Source organism: Podarcis muralis, chromosome 6 (genome assembly GCF_964188315.1).
Source record: "Podarcis muralis chromosome 6, rPodMur119.hap1.1, whole genome shotgun sequence".
In the NCBI taxonomy this organism is placed as follows: domain Eukaryota; kingdom Metazoa; phylum Chordata; class Lepidosauria; order Squamata; family Lacertidae; genus Podarcis; species Podarcis muralis.
Window position 1 is genome coordinate 96,962,375 of NC_135660.1, and position 16,743 is coordinate 96,979,117.

The 16,743-nt window shown below is 40.9% G+C and overlaps 1 protein-coding gene across 5 annotated transcripts in view; it reads right to left on the reverse strand.

Moving 5' to 3' along the window:
- The window catches only part of SCUBE1 (signal peptide, CUB domain and EGF like domain containing 1), a 190,793-nt gene that overhangs the window by 83,348 nt on the left and 90,702 nt on the right, over positions 1–16,743 (reverse strand). For 2 of the 5 annotated variants that reach the window (XM_028728730.2, XM_028728729.2), the window contains exons 5-7: positions 16,246–16,371; positions 10,446–10,562; positions 6,347–6,436 (exon numbers count right to left, since the gene is read on the reverse strand). The exons of 1 other annotated variant lie outside the window; for it this stretch is intronic. In XM_028728730.2, coding sequence (XP_028584563.2) covers positions 6,347–6,436; positions 10,446–10,562; positions 16,246–16,371 — 333 coding nt within the window. The remainder of the gene's footprint in view (positions 1–6,346; positions 6,437–10,445; positions 10,563–16,245; positions 16,372–16,743) is intronic. 2 more of the 5 variants (XM_028728732.2, XM_028728731.2) reach the window with 1 other exon arrangement.

Here is a 16,743-nt window from a genome sequence, read left to right on the forward strand (position 1 = left end):
TTGACTGAGCCGGTAGAGGTGGTTTCTGAATTATTGTCCTGGGGGGTTTTGATGTCCACACTGAAGCTGCTGTGTTTGGTCTGGCTCAGGTTTTCATGGCCTCTGTGACAACCAGGGAGCTGTCTCAAGTGGCCACCAGGCCAAACCAAAGTGCAGGTCATATCCTCAATTTGTTTTTTGCCCCAGTTGACAGTCTGGAAATAAGGAGGTTTCTGTGACCCCACTGTCATGATCAGAACACTTCCTGGGCTAGCAGTACCAACTTCTCCCATAGTAGTAGGGGGCAAATTAGGATGACCATAGATTTATGGATTCCAATGGATTGCTGAATACCCTGGAGAATTTCCGGTGGCTAGAACTGGTGGATGCTGAGGCCCTCAAATCCCTATGGAACTGGAAGAAGCAGAGGGTGGGAGAAATTGTCACTCCTGAGCACCCTCTCTGACACTGGATCACTCCCAGGTATAATGGGGAGGTATATGTGATGAAACTGGCCAGGTGACAGCTACAGCACAGGTAGTAGAAGTCCCACAGTGAAGATGACTAAACATTGGCTAGAGCACATAATTGTTCCTACTGTGGTAGCAAAAGCAACAAAGGGGGCCTTGCAGAACTCTTCAGGGTAGTCCATAGGGTGCTAACACCTGTATTGGTCGATAGAGCCTAGGACACCTCAGGGACCCTTTGTGAGTTGCTTATTGGGCACTTTGAGAACAAAATCCCTCACCTTGTAGCAAGCTAGATGCCATGACCGATACAGTCCCAAGTGAGGTTTCTAAAGCCCCACCAAGCTATGTTTTGTGAGATCTGTTTCAGTTTTCACAGCCTGGTGATGCTGACAAGGTGCTTGTGAGTTGGCACTAAACATCATGCCCTTCGGATCCTTGCCCTTCACTGCTAGCTGGGGTCAGGGGCAAGGGTGTGCTGCTGCTTTGGGTAGTTATGTTGACTTAGAGCAGCACTGGGGACCCCCTGGCCCACATGCCTAATGAGGCCTACCACGCCTCCCTATTTCACCTAAGTGCACATGCAATTCTTCCTTTCCATCTTCTGGTGTTTTTTCTGAATTTGGCACCTTTCTCTGTTACCCTGACATGGAAATTGTGGCCTGACCTGCAAAGGGAGAAAGGAAGAATTGGGAACACACTCCTGGGCTCCTGATTCTTCCTTTGAATTTTATCTACCTGTGTCAAATGTCCTTGTGTGGTAGACATTATCAGTGTTGGCGTAACTGGACACGGAGGAAGGGGTTAGTTTCCTTCATGATTGTAAATCACTCCATGTAGGAGATAAGCCAGCAGGTGCATGGTCAGCCAAGCCAGTTACTATGAAAAGGGCACAGTGCCAACTAAATAAGTGATTAATGCATATCAGCTCAGTGGGTCCAGGGCCTTTCGAGTGCTGGGGTCAATTTTGAGACATAAGCTGAAGTCTTGAATTGCTGGAGCAAGAAATTCTCTGTACTTGTATATATCTGTATCTGTATCTGTATCTGTATCTGTATCTGTATCTGTATCTGTATCTGCAAAGCCTACAAGTTGTATGTATACAGTATATCAATGTCTGGAACTGTTTACTGAAGCCTTATCTTCTATAGTATCGGGATGCGGGTGGCGCTGTGGGTAAAAGCTCAGTGCCTAGGACTTGCCGATCGAAAGGTCGGCGGTTCGAATCCCCGCGGCAGGGTGCGCTCCCGTTGTTCGGTCCCAGCGCCTGCCAACCTAGCAGTTCGAAAGCACCCCCAGGTGCAAGTAGATAAATAGGGACCGCTTACTGGTGGGAAGGTAAACGGCGTTTCCGTGTGCTGCGGTGGCTCGCCAGATGCAGCTTGTCACGCTGGCCACGTGACCCGGAAGTGTCTGCGGACAGTGCTGGCTCCCGGCCTATAGAGTGAGATGAGCGCACAACCCTAGAGTCTGTCAAGACTGGCCCGTATGGGCAGGGGTACCTTTACCTTTTACCTTATCTTCTATAGTAGTAAACTATTCTGGACCTTAAGCTGCCTCTGTGTTGTGACCAGAACTGGGAGCAACGTCCGCTACTTGGGCATCTCACATCTGATTGTCCTCCTTCCTTTCCCCCCATGGCTTTAGATTTAAATATAAAGCATGAGATTTTTATTCCAAGTATTCCTGTATTTCAAAAGATGTACATATTTGCTACTTTGTGAGTTACTGTAAAATATTAATATAAGTTTATTAATATAAGTATGTTTTGGAGAAAATAATAATATATAAATAAAATTCCCACTCACTATATTTGCAGGCTGATAGTTGCTTGAAACCGGGTAGGAACATGGGTAGAAACAGGAAGCGACAGGAGAGAAAAACTTAAAAGGAGTCGTGCTCCAGCCAATAGCAAGATCTTGTAAATTTACCCTTATTTTTTGCACCATAACACTCACTTTTTTCCTCCTAGAAAGTAAGGGGAAATGTCTGTGCGTGTTATGGAGGGAATGCCTACGGGTGGCATGCCTACGGATTTTCCTCCTCTAAAAACTACGTGCGTGTTATGGTCGGGTGCGTGTTATAGAGCGAAAAATACGGTAACCCTAATAACCAGCCTATTGCTGACTTGCGCCTCAACTTTTTGTTTTGATTTTAAAACAATAATCTGTAGTCACATCCCTGAAGTTACATTTCTGTGTGAATTCTGTCACAAGGGGAATTCTAAAGTGTGAAACTACACACAACAGATTGTTTTGCAGGTTTAATAGTCCTGCAGCAGAGGACTTTGTCAGCTTAAAAGCAATTTGATATTCTTTTAAAGAGAAAAAGAACAAAACCAAATATGGGGAAAACATATTTGAAATGACACCATCAGTATGAATAATGCTCTAGGACTGTGAGAATATATTTGCCATCTACTTCCCTAATGAAGGATCAGGGAGTAGTGATAAAGCAATATGGCAAGTACAATGAAAGAAGGGTTTTCAGCATGGCCAGGACTGGAGTAATGAAAACCACAAAAGTCGACAGTCATTCCTGGTCACCTGTACTGATGCACTCTTACACACATTTTTAGAAGCAGGCAAGCCCCCAGATTTACCTCGTCATAAACTGGTCATCTGTCCCTGAAATAATAAGAAAGAGTCTTCTGAAAAAGATAGCAAGGAGGATTGTTAAGGTTTCTTTGGGCTGACTACTTCAGTAGCTGCAGCTGTGGAAAACCTCTACTGTAAAGACTTTTGATTTAGAGAAGATGCGAGCAAGAAGTGTATCCAATTATGCACAGTGTGGAGAAAGCGGACTGAGAAAATCAAGATGGACGTCCAATGAAAGTGAACATCCAGTGAAAATGGATGTTGTGGATGTCCAGAAAGCTGCATGTAGGGCAGATTCAGGACAGGCAAGAGAAAACAGTTCACACAGTACACAGGTGAACTACAGAGGCAGGAAAGGAGAGCGCTGTTGGGCTCTGGACTTGCTTGCAGGTTTTGAACGGGCACCTGGTTAGCCACTGTGAGAACAAGATGCTGAGCTAAATGAGCTACTGACCTGATTCGTACATTTTTATGGATTGCATTATTCATTATTATTGTGTGTGTCAATTTATTTCAAAGCATTATGGGGCTCAGGAGACAACTTGTTATTTGGACAGAGTTCTAAAGTCCCTTTAAAAACGGTTGCCTTCTGGAATATGCCGGTATTCAAAATCCGCAGCAGTTTTTATTGTCAATCCATGTGCAAAAGTTATATAATTACGGGATATGCTGATAAAGCGTTAAGCTTTGGAATCTGTTTCTTAGCCTTATTTATTTATCATTTTAATAAAGCGACGTTTCGATCTGAGTTCATCATAAGGTTGCAATCCTAAGTTCATCATAAGGTTGCACAAATTACATTAAATGCAACAGGACTTTTAAATAAACATTCATAGGATTACACTGTAAAAGTCAACTGTCATATCTATTTGTTGTGAGGATCAAACAGGGAAGAGGAGAACCCTGTACACCACCTTGAGATCCTTAGAAGACAAAAGTGGTATATAAGTGTAATAAATAAATAAACATGAGTGTCTAGAACAAACTTCATATCCTCTCCACTGTTGCCTCTTTGCAATTCCTCAGCAATAATTAAATTTAAATTTTTGCTCTGAGAACTTAAAAAACTGAAGCCACTAGCCCCCGCCTCTGAAGATGATATATGCTATGCATTCCTATCCATCTAAACTTGTTGCCAGCTTAACTCCCACCTTGAATGATGAATAGACATAAATATTTCTTCATCTGTATGCCTTCCTACAAATTCCTCATCCTTACTAAAATGAAACATCTATGTATAAAGAATCATTGGATTTTATCATGTTGGTAAGAGGCTTAATTTGTAATAATAATAATAATAATAATAATAATAATAATAATAATAATAAGGGCATGGTCCTGCTAGGACGGGGGGAAACACCTGTTTTATCAAATATTTCACATAACTACGGACCAGCCTACCTTTCAGACAGATGATAAGTATTTAGGTTGCTGGACTTGCAATCAAACATTTGTATTGCAACTGCTGCCCATAGTTAGGAAATCAATGTATTATGAGGTGATAGAATTCTGGTACAGTTCAGAATTCTACCATCTCACTCTGTGCAAAGTGTGTGTACACTGGCTCTAAAAAGAATGGGGGGAAATGTTTTGCAATCATGCAGTTTACTTGCAACTATTTCTCTGTATCACAAAGAATATTCAGAAAGGCCATTCAGTGGCTGCCAAACAACTGAAAGGAGGCTTCTTTTAACCGTTTTCTTTCAACTGGCAAAAAGCTTGAAGTTTGTAAGATGAAGGTACAAAAAATAATAATTTTGTGTCACCCTCACTTGCTTCAAATTCTATGACTTTACAAGTAAAGTAATGAAATGCTCAATACAATTTTTGATTGAGCTCCTCAGAAAATGTGTAGAAATGGTAACTAAAATCAGCAACACAGGGTTGAAAGACTTCAAGGGGGGGGGGGGAGTCCCCCGCAAAAGAATCTGTGGCTGCAATCAACAATCCAAATTCAGTTGCAAATACATGTTTGACAGAAGCAAGCGTGTGGTGAGCCTCTTGCTAAACCTAGAAAAGGCAAGCTGATAGAAGAAACGACATATGGATTGTACACACAATTCACACTTTCATCAAACAACATCCCTTTTTATTTGTACAACGAATCGCAGGAGCAACCATCAATTGAGAGCCTTCTGACTGAGCGGCAGAATACAAATTAAATAAGTAATGATCAATTCTTGAAGGTGTTCATTAACCAATCACCTCATTAAATAGCAACACAATGGGTTTATATTATAACAAAACTGTTAATTTCTGATATTATGTGTTCTGGAGCAAAGAAACGCGAGGCCAGCAACACACTCCTCCCACCCTGGACCACTGTGTCCATCCATGTGAGATTGGCCAAGGGAGAGGCATGAAAACCTTTGATTCAGCTTCACCCGGGAAGAAACACAACCTTGGCAGGTAGCACAGAGCTATTTGCCTACGCAGGTATCAATTTCAAATGATCAATAATCCTGCAAAATGCTGCTTCTATTTTTTAAATGTACAGTCATACCTCATGTTACGTCTGCTTCATGTTATGTTTTTTCAGGTTGCATCCCGCGGCGACCCAGAAGTACCAGAAAGGGTTACTTCCGGGTTTCGCCGCTGGTGCATGTGCAGTAGCGCTAAATCACGCTTCGCACATAAGCGCCAGATCACGCTGCGCACATGTGCAGATATGGCATTTCAGGTTGCGGGCTTTTCATGTTGCGAACAGGACTCCAGAACGGATCCCGTTCGCAACCAGAGATACCACTGTATGGTGTGTGGTTTTTTTAATTTCTGAAAGAAAAGTGCCCAAGGGCTCCGTAATGGGGGAGGGGGAAATACTTCCAACAATTCCAAACCATGAGGACATAAAATTATTTCAAGCAAGGGTATAAATATTTTAAACCAAAAGTACAAAAAGAATGACATCAAGCATTTTATACCATTGGAACTTGCGACAAAGGGTAATGCTAAACGATGAAGCTGACCCACTCGGATCGATTTGTACTCACAGAAACACAAAAGCCACATGTGAAAATCAGACTTGCAAAAGGTAAATAAGGTTAGTGGCAAAGATTCTCTTCTTTGCACCAAAGTCTTTCAACATTAAAGCTACAGTATTAGAGGGTTTTGGGTGGAGAGAGAATAGATTTAAAATGGGAAATGAACTTTTCGATGAAAGATCAGGATTCTAAAACGAATTGTGACCTCAGCAAACAGATGAACAAATTAAAAACAGAAATACTCGAACACACCCCCACACCCCCATACACACAAGAGACAAAAGTTGAGAGCACATCAAAGGAAGTGGAAGAAAAGTGTTACCCATAAGTAGCCGCCGTTTCACCCGCTTGTCCACATCAGCTACTGACGTGGCATTGAACTCAGAACTCTCAATTGCAGCCTCATCCTTCTCTAAAACACAAGTAAGGGACAAACATGGAGCAGTTGGTTAATGAAAAGCCCAATTTTCCACTGCTGAAGAAAGTTTCTTAGCCTGGTGCAACCAAAGCCAAGAAGCATGAAAGCACTAAAACCCCATTTAGAGAGTTAATTCCATTTGAAATCCCAGAAATAAATAAAAGTATGCTGGAGGGAAGGAGGGAGTGGAGGAGGGGGGTGGGGAGAAGAAAATGATGATGAAAAACAAAGTAATTAGCCAGCAAACACATATTAAGCTGGTCTCACGCCAGCCATAACACAAACACAAAAGAGAAGGTGCCCCAGATCGGTGTTAATTAAGAAATTTAAATGATAAGGTTTCGATTTCAACACATTGTTAAAAAAAGAAAAGGAGGAAGGACAAGGTGGAGAGGTAGGTGGCAGCTTTTGAACACAGCTGGCAACAAGGATACTGAACACAGAAGAGAGCTAAAAGAATCCGGTGATGGATGGGCATGGGAACATGACAGCTTTGTGCATGTTGACACAGTGTATCAAAAACAAAAACTGCATGCAAATTTTAAAAACCGTAAAAACAAACACAAATATAAAAAAAACACCAAAACAATTAAGTTGGGCAGTGCTGGTTGCCTGCTTGTCTATGGAACACGACTAGCTAAACATTCAATGCTAGAAAAAAGATGTCACAAGAATAGTCTAGTAATTTTTAGAAGCATGCAGTTAAGCGGGGGCGGGGGGCATTGTTAGCACAGGACATCCTGCAGGTAGGTTCTGATGGATGTCCTTTATACGGAAAGCTCCTATCCAGCATTAGAAGAAGTTAAGTTATGCAATACTTAGAAATATACCTAAACAATCCGTTTGCAAGGATGGGAACAGATGATGAGGTGAATGAAAGGTCTCATACATGGGGGGTGGGGAAGCAATAGAGGGAGCAGAGGCTAAGCGATTAAAATAATTTATATGGGATGGAGAATTGCATTTAAAAAGAAAAATACGAAACACAAGTGGGGACTTTTCACATGCAGCAGACATAAAATGAGAGGATAAGTCAAGAAAACAAAGACAAAACGGGTTAGACGAAAGGGTACTTATGTGCTATTGCAGAAATTTGCATATTTGCAGCGATGTCCAAGTTACAGACACCACTGAAGTCAGCAAACTGGAGGTAGATAGGAGAAGGAATCAGAAGAAGTGGAGGCAGCTGGCAGGTTTTATTTGTGGTAACACTAAATGGCTGGGTAACAAGATATTGTTCTAAGAAGAAACCAAGTTCTAGATGGGATCAGGCTGCAATAGAGGCTTTGTTTTGAGGTTTTTCATTTTTCTTTTAATATTTTTTTCAATAATTAATGAACATCAGGTATCAGACAAGACAGGCAATCAGGAACCATCACCAGAAAGCAGGAATAAAAATGGAAACAAAACAAAAGTTTAAAAAATATCTAAGAGAAAGGACTACTCAGAAGAAAGAGGAGGGTGGAGGACCCAACGAAAGCAGCAATATGCGACTTAAATTACAGGAACAGAAAATGTAATATAAAGTCATATTATACAATAACTTTGCAGAAAGGGAGGGGGAAAGTACAGTTTCCAACAGTTCAACAGTTTTTCTCTATGCCAGACCAAATAAGCATCGCCCTGAAATCAGAGCATGATCTACTCATTATCACTTCTCTCAGTGAAAACTGTACCAAGATTTCCAACCCTATAATGGCTCTCTAAGGTTTTAATGGTGCTTTCAAAAATAAAAATAGAAGAAACCCAAGAATAAGATGTATGCAGTGAATATTGTAACAGCTATGTTGTAATCACAATTAGACTGCATTTAATAAACATACAAGGGGCTAAATCTTTTAAGACAAATTTCATCCAGAGAGCTGATTGTAAGGAGCATATGCTTAGCACTGAGGGCTGACTGAATGGTTTCCTTCCCGGCATCAAGACTTTAGGGTGTCCATAATCAAAGCACATTAAAAAGACATTTAATTTCATCAGCTCAAAAGACTTCAATACACATATAAGATCGATGGGATTATACAGTTATCCACAGATGTCAAGATATGTTAGATTCACCACAGACATTCACACACACCTTTAATTAAGGAATAAATATTTTAGCTTTAAAGAGGAAATTAATGACTGCTGATTAAGCTATATAGTGATAGCTTGCTATACAAAATTTGTTGGGAAACATTTATCTAAATTTTGTTCACTTTGTACAATTAGATGTGGATCACGGAAAATGGGACTTCTTTAATGTTTTAGAGTCAAATTTTACTAGTAATTTCTCTTGAGCTCTCTAATTTTCACAATCGTTAAGTCTTGCAATCAAAGGTTAAGACAAATACTTTTACAACTTATCTGACATAATTCTGGAAATGCCAAATCAAATTCAGCCACAACTAATTGTAACTTATGAGCAAAATCTATCCAAAGAAAAATGCTTTTAAATTATAGGGATTATGGGCACAATTAATACAAAATCTTTTACTTTGCATAGGGGCTATTTAAACCCATGCTTGATGCTCCCACTGAAATTAACAGCACTTAGAGAGCTTACCTTTTGTTGGATTATACCCTTTGAGAATGCTTCAGTTTGTTATACAGTATTTCTCTGCTTTGAAACAGACAAAGTACAGAAAAATACAACTAATGAACGCCCCCCCCATCCCACAAAAACTTAAGTACCATACAGCATGACCATGCCAAAACTGTAAATCTCAGATTTCAGTCAGAAAGTTAAGCACATATTGCTTCCACTAAAATCAGTGGGATGTTAAAGTGTGTATCTGTGACTAGAATTATGTTCCATGAATTTTTAAATTTAAAGGGCTTCTAGATTTTGGTGTAAAATCTAGAGGAAGTGTTAAAACAGCTTCTTATTAACTGAAACAATTGCAATTCTCCCCCACAAATGCACCATACATTAAAAAAAAGGAAAAAGGTAAATTCTTGGATTCTGTGCTTATAATAAAATAAAACATGTGCAAAAGAACATCTCAAAAGAATATAGTCTGCTTCCCATGGTGGTGCAAAATTGTCCAAGTGACAACACCATGACAGAAAGCATTCTTTCCATATAATTCTAGCTCTTCTTCCACTCCAGTCACAATCTGTCATGTGTCTGGTCCTCACCAAATCACTTCTTTTTGAAGTTTGAACTCCCTTTCTCACACTGCCCAGATGCCCTGGCTGTATTCATTAGTGCTCAGGTTCCAGGATGGAGTTCAGTACAGTCAGCAGCTATTGCATTAATTTTACCATGAATACACTACAAACTGGCTGAAATAATTGCATGCTCAATATGCATAAAACAGATTTTTTTTTTTAAAAAAAGAATCTAATTAATAACATGTTCTGCTCCATTTTTTCCAATGAGAAGATATGCTGGGGTGTATTAGAAAAAGTCTCAATTCGAGCAACCGCATGCGTCCCACTCCACCAGAACCACGTGGGGAGTCACCCACACAAATGGATTCAGGTGATGAATTCTGGTTGCACGGTTGTAATATGAATAGGTAGCTATATAGGTCATGGCATGTTTGAACAGGTATTTTAAACATAAAATAATGACTTTAGCTATCACTTTCTCCCAGTGAAACCATTACTAAAAACTTCTATCACAATGAGCATCATTTACACTCCTGAATTTTTAAAAGGAGCAAAATGTAATACTGTGGATAGCAGAACAGTCCAGATAAAAACTTCTGGTTCGTGTTTCCTCTATATGAACAGCCAGTGTAAGAGATTGCAGCTGCTTTTTTCCAACATCCAGTAGTATACAAAATACCAGGGAAGAATACACATATATGGGTTTGTGTACACATGCACACATATCAAGCTATTAAAAAGTGATAAATCCTTAACCAACAAATGTATTATATCTTTCAAATGCTGCCTTCTATCACTTTTGCAAATTTAAACTTATTAGATAAGATCAGGAGTTTATGACCCATTCTTTTAAGCAGCATTTCAATTCCACACACATATTTGTACAATTCAGAGGGAGGGTACTTACCAATGCATGTTCGGCCGTCCGAGTGTAGGGCATACTTTTGATGACAACCGCACACAGGTCCCGTATCTGTGTCATCACAGGTGTGTTGGCAGCCTCCATTTCCATAGTTACAGGTTACTAGTTATTCCCCAAAAAATGTGTGTGTATATATATGTATGAATAAAACAACAGTGAAACCAATTAGTTTTGAGGAGTTCTAGGCACACAAAATAAGTTCAAGTTGTTGTTGTTTTAAAAAAGCAATACACATGAAAACAAAATAGTTATTTCCAAAACCTCCTACCCTTGGTAAGCAGCGACATTCCAAGCAGCCGGTAGCCCTGTGCAGATGGTCAAAGTGTGTCGCGTTCACAAGTGGGAGTAGGCAGATCAGGATTGCGCCCACCAGTCCATCCTTTGCCATGGCAAACCTCCACATGTTCAAAGTTTCTATGTGCAAAAGCTCCAACTCATACAGGTTCCGAACATTTGGTCCATGCCCATTATTGTTCTAGGTTACAGGCTGCACGTCTGGAACACAAGCATTTTGGTCCCTTGCAGAAAGGAGCCTGAATGCAGAAAGGTTGTGTCCAGTGAGGGATCTGCAACCCCCCCCCCGCCCCCCCTCCAGCTAGACACTCTGATTGTCTGCACTGGGCTACCGTTACTCCAAGGCCATCATACTTTTCCATTATTCATTTCCATTAATAATTTTCAATACAGCACCGGGGGGGGGGGGGCAGATTTTCCTGTCCTGGGGAAGGTGTTGCTCTTTTCCAGCAGTGACTTAACCTATAGCTTCAGAAATCAGTGCTCTAGAGCACAGTAGAAAAATAGCCCAGATTTGAAATTTGTTTCTATTGTTAGTTCTTCAGAATATGAAAGCTTTTAAAAACCAATGAGGCAGTGTTAACTAACTAACGAAGGAACTAACTAACTAACTAACTGGGGCAGTTAACTTTACCACCACCAGACCTCTTCTTTTTATGGTTTGATGACCCCACCTATGGTTATTTAGCAACTTCCAAATTTGAGTGAGCGAAGTTTGTGCATTTACACCTTTTCCCACAACACCCAAGTGACTATCTGAGAGGAGAGTTTCTTGTGGTTGCCAGAATGCATGGCCTGTGGCAGCAGAATGTGCTGTCTTTGTACGCAATCCCTTTTTTCTACCACGACATGCATAAGCTAGAGAAAATGGCGAAGTAGAGTTTTCAGGTGTAAGCTGCTTCAGATCTTATCTTGCCATGAACTCCCTAGGTATCTTTATTCTCTGCCTCAAACCCACACACGTCTGTGATGACGGGAAAATAAAACCATTTGAAAGGGGTTCTGTGAGGTTTACTCAGAAATTGCATGTAGAAACAGAGCACTTAGAAAAAGTGCACCCTATACAAAGCACTTCTGACACTTAAATAGCTTAGTAAAATAACAGCCTTAATTGTTATAAATAATGTATTGCTTTCCGCATTCAAATTCAGTTAACATATGTGTTTATATAGCTTACTTTTATCAATAGGAATATAGTTTATTGAAAATCTATCAGTCCACCTAGCTTTTGCTGTGAATGTCTAAAATGTGGCAAATAAGTAGGACCTTCAACAAAACGCTACACTGCATTGGAACAGGAGGGCTCCTGTTTATGGTTCTAGCTGCTGGATGGCTTTGAGACATTTTTATTGCCTAGGCTTTTTATGTTTTGTACATCTGCAAACATTGAGGTCTCCAAGGATGTTGATACCCACTTGTTTCTCAGTGGCAATGTTTTGGCTCCAAATTTGTCACCACATACTTCCTAAGAGATATTAGAGGGAGTAAGGGCAACACGCACGTGAGACTGCTGGCAATCTTTGATGGGTCTGAGTGTCTGAAAATGTTTATTTCCCCATCTACTTATGGTTGGATACAAACTATTGAATGCTAACTATTATGTTTAGGTGACTGTATATCACCCAGTGCATCTTTGGACATTAGCCATATTGTTTTAGGTCTGCCAGCTACCATAAGAATGTGCATTCAGTGAATTTTGGACATTGTACTGTAACATATTTTCAGGGTTTGGTGTGCACACACTGCTTATTAGATGGAAGGAGCTGGCCAGGGCAGCACCTTTCCCAATGATGGCCACAGCAGGGACCCACACCTTTGCCATCCTTGCGTCATGGGTTTTAAGATGCAGGGAAACATAGGAACTTGGTTTGTCAGGAAGCAGAGGCCTCTAAGGGCCCAGTCCTGATCCATTTTTGACCAGAGATTTGATGGTCTAAGTCTAAGATAATCCAAAATGGACAGGCTTCCCAAATCCTGATTTAAAATCAAGGTTTGACAGTGTCTGCTGCCTTCTCTGCTATCCCATTTTTGAAATAGATTAGGCTTAGAGATTATGATTTTCCCAGAGACCATCTACTTAATTACAGCTAAGTGAGAACTTGAAGTCAGGTATTCAGAATAATATCCAAAACTCAATCCACTGGATCTCCTATCTGTGCCTCCATCACAACAGATTCAGAGGAGGGGGGTGGGTCACACAGGAGCTGCTTACAAACCTAATGTGTTGCAGCCACACGTTGGGTCCAGCCACAAGGTTAAGCCCAACAATACCTTTACTCCACGTTGAAAGATTCTCAAGTGGCTGCAGAGGTTGGTAATACTGGGCCCCTGTGGTATATTGGACCATTGGATTTAGCTGTGTGAAACCAAGGTTCAAATCCTTATCTGGCTATGGCCTTGGGCAAGTCTCCACCTCTTGGTATATCTGCCAGGCCACATACATAATTATAAGGCATCTTCATGCATTTGCATTAGTCTGTTAGTTCCAACTCCTGTACTGAAGGCACGAAGGAGGACAATTCCAGGAAGAAAGAGAAGTGGGAAGAACCTAAAGAAATTGGTGTGGCTGCATGTATAAGAAACAGAAGAAAGGCAAAATCACAAAGGAAGAGTATACACGAGTAGCCAACAGTTGCAAGAAGAAGGTCAGGCAGGCCAAAGCTTAGGTTTGCAAGAGAGGTTAAAAATATAAATTAAAAAAGGTTTTTTTTGGTAATGTTTGAAGCAAGAGGAAGAACAAGCAAGTAGTAGGTCACTTGCGTGCAGAAGATGGAGAAATGCTATTGGGGGACAGAGAGATAGTGGAATGCCTCAACACCTACTTTGCTTCTGTCTTCACCCAAAAGGAAAGCAGTGCTCAACCTGGTGATAACAGAATAAGTGATTCAAGGAGGGAGGTGAAGCCCATGATAGGAGAAGAGGTGGTAAGGGAACACCTAGCTACTTTAGAGGAATTCAAATCCCCAGGGTCTGATCAGCTACACCCAAGGGTACTAAAGGAGCTTGCAGATGTAATATCAGAGCTTTTGTCTATAATCTTTGAGAATTATTGGAGAACAGATGAGGTCTCTGCAGACTGGAGGCAGGCAAATGTTTTCCCCATCTTCAAAAGGGAAAAAGAAGAAGATCCAGGTAACTACCAACTGGTCTGCTTGATGTCAATACCAGGAAAGGTCCTAGAACTTAGGAAAGGATGCTGGGATTACTAAGACCCAGCATGGGTTTCTCCAAAACAAGTGATGCCAGACAAATCTCATTTCTTTTTTCGATAAAGTCTTGGTGGATCAAAGGAAATCTGTGGACGTAGTGTATCTTGATTTCAGTAAGGCTTTTGACAAAGTCCCCCGTGATATTATTGCAAGGAAGCTGGTAAAATGTGGGCTGGATGAGATTAACTGTTAGGTGGATTTGTAGCTGGTTGACTGACTGAACCCAGAATGTACACTAATCGTTCCTTGTCAGCCTGTAGAAAAAGTGACAAGTGGGATGCCACAGGATTCTGTCCTGGGCCCATTGTTGTTCAACGTCTTTATAAACGACTTGGATGAAGTTACTGGTGGGATGCTCAGCGAATTTGCAGATGACACCAAACTGGGAAGGTCAGCTAATGCCACAGAAGACAGAAATGGGCCCAAACTAACAACATGAATTTCAATAGGGACAAATGTAAGGTTCTGCATGTAGGCAGGAATAACCAGATGCACAAATATAAGATGGGGAACACCTAGCTTGCCAGTAGTACATGTGAACGTACTAGATACTTAGTAGAGCACAAGCTTAACATGAGTCAACCTCGTGATGCAGCAGGAAAAAAAGGTAAGGCTATGATAGGCTGCATCAGAAATAGTTTCTCAATCAAGGGAAGTAATAGTACTGATCTATTCTGCCTTGGTCAGACCACACCCGGAGTCCTGTGTCCAGTTCTGGGTACCACAATTTAAGAAGGATATTGACAAGCTGGAATGTATATAAAAGAGGGCAACCAAGATGATCACAGGTCTGGAAACCAAGCCTTATGAGGAACAGTTCAGGGAATTTGGTATGTTTAGCCTAGAGGAGACTTAGAGAGATATGGTAGCCATCTTCAAATATTTAAAGGACTGCCACATGGAAGATGAAACAAGCTTGTTTTCTACTGCTCTGGAGGCTAGGACCCAAACCAATGGATTAAAGCTAAAAGAAAGGAGATTCCAACTAAACATCAGGAAGAACTTTCTGACTGTAAGAGTTGTTCAGCAGTGGAACCAACTCCCAAGAGACTCTTTCCTTGGAGGTTTTCAAGCAGAGGTTGGATGGCCACCTGTTATGTGTAATCTAGTTGAGCTTCCTGCATTGCAAGGGGTTCAACTAGATGACCCCTGGGGTCCCCCCAACTCTACAATTCTATGATTCTAGATCTCCAGTAATGCAGAAATTCCAGACTCTTTGCCGGTGCAGGTTTTCTCATCACTGCAGTGGGGAAAACTATGTTTGTGTTGCCTCTCCCCACCTCAAAACTCTTTAAGAAACAGACCTGCTAAGGACAGGATCTGGAATCCTAATACAGTCAATTGATAGAAAAGTTCTCCATGTCCATCACATATAAGCTCCAGTTCCATGGCAATAAAACACACCATGGTGAATGTTTCTCAGGGCTCACCCTATTCAATTCACTATATCAGAGCTTTCCAATCTTTTCATGTTGGTGACACAGTAATTCAGTTTTACTAGCAAACTGGAGTTTAAACTAATCCCTTATAAGAAATAAGGACATATACATAAACTGTAATAACAAAATGAATGGAGACACACCCCTACACACTGCAGCCAACGAACTAACGTGTCACAACACACAGTTTGGAAAGCTCTGCACTATATGTCTGTGAGTTCCATGTTGGGTCTATCAACCACAGTTCCAGTTATGCCACCCAAACTTGAATACAATATGCATACATGAGGGAATGCAGAACCTTTGCAAAGCCTTCGGGCTGCACTGTGGAGACTGAGGAACCTGGTGACCGGGTGACTGAAAAAGTAGCAAAGTGGGTCAACCAGAGTCAGATAACCAATGTTTTTAGTTAAATTTCTTATGGGGTCTGCATAACTCCTGCACCAATATTCAAAGGGGAGCTGGGTTATTAGACAGACGGATGCACAGAATTTCCCTAATAGTCTTCATCCATTCCTACTTCATTTTTACTAAAAACAACAACACTCAATTGGCAATCTGAAACAACTTCCTCCAATATTTATCAGTTCTATTTAACACCAGAGAATTAAGAAATGGATACAAATTTCTTCACCCATCGAATCAACGTGGTTGTACAGCATGCCTGTTAAATACATTGAATAATTCCATACATGCTGCCTCTGATTACGAGATGGGCAGGAAATACTTAACCCAAACCCACAGGTCAATGAAATGAAATGGATTCCTTGATTTTTATAAAACAACAGCAATGTGGAAATTAAGGCATGTTGGGTAGTTAAGATTTAGTCTGCATCTACCTACATTTGCAGTCCTTCTGGTTTTTGGCAAGTTCAAAGCCAGGCCTACATTCACAGGCAACCCCACCTTTGGGTGTCTCTCGGCAGATATGTGCGCACCCATGATCTTTGTTCATACAGTTCATACCCTCTGGAGAAAGAGAAAGAGAAAGAAAATGCACAAATTCTGAAAACAATCCAGATGACAACAAATTCTATACATATTTATTGCAGAAATACCCCTTGCACTGAGGGGAGCTCATTTCGGCTTTTACGAGTTATAATAATATAATAATAATAATAATTTATTATTTATACCCCACCCATCTGGCTGAGTTTCCCCAGCTACTCTGGACGGCTCCCAATCAAATGTTAAAAACAATACAGAATTAAATGTTAAAAACTTCCCTGAACAGGGCTGCCTTCAGATGTCTTTTAAAGATAGGATAGATAGTTATTTCCTTCACATCTGAAGGGAGGGTGTTCCACGGGGTGGGCGCCACTACCGAGAAGGCCCTCTGTC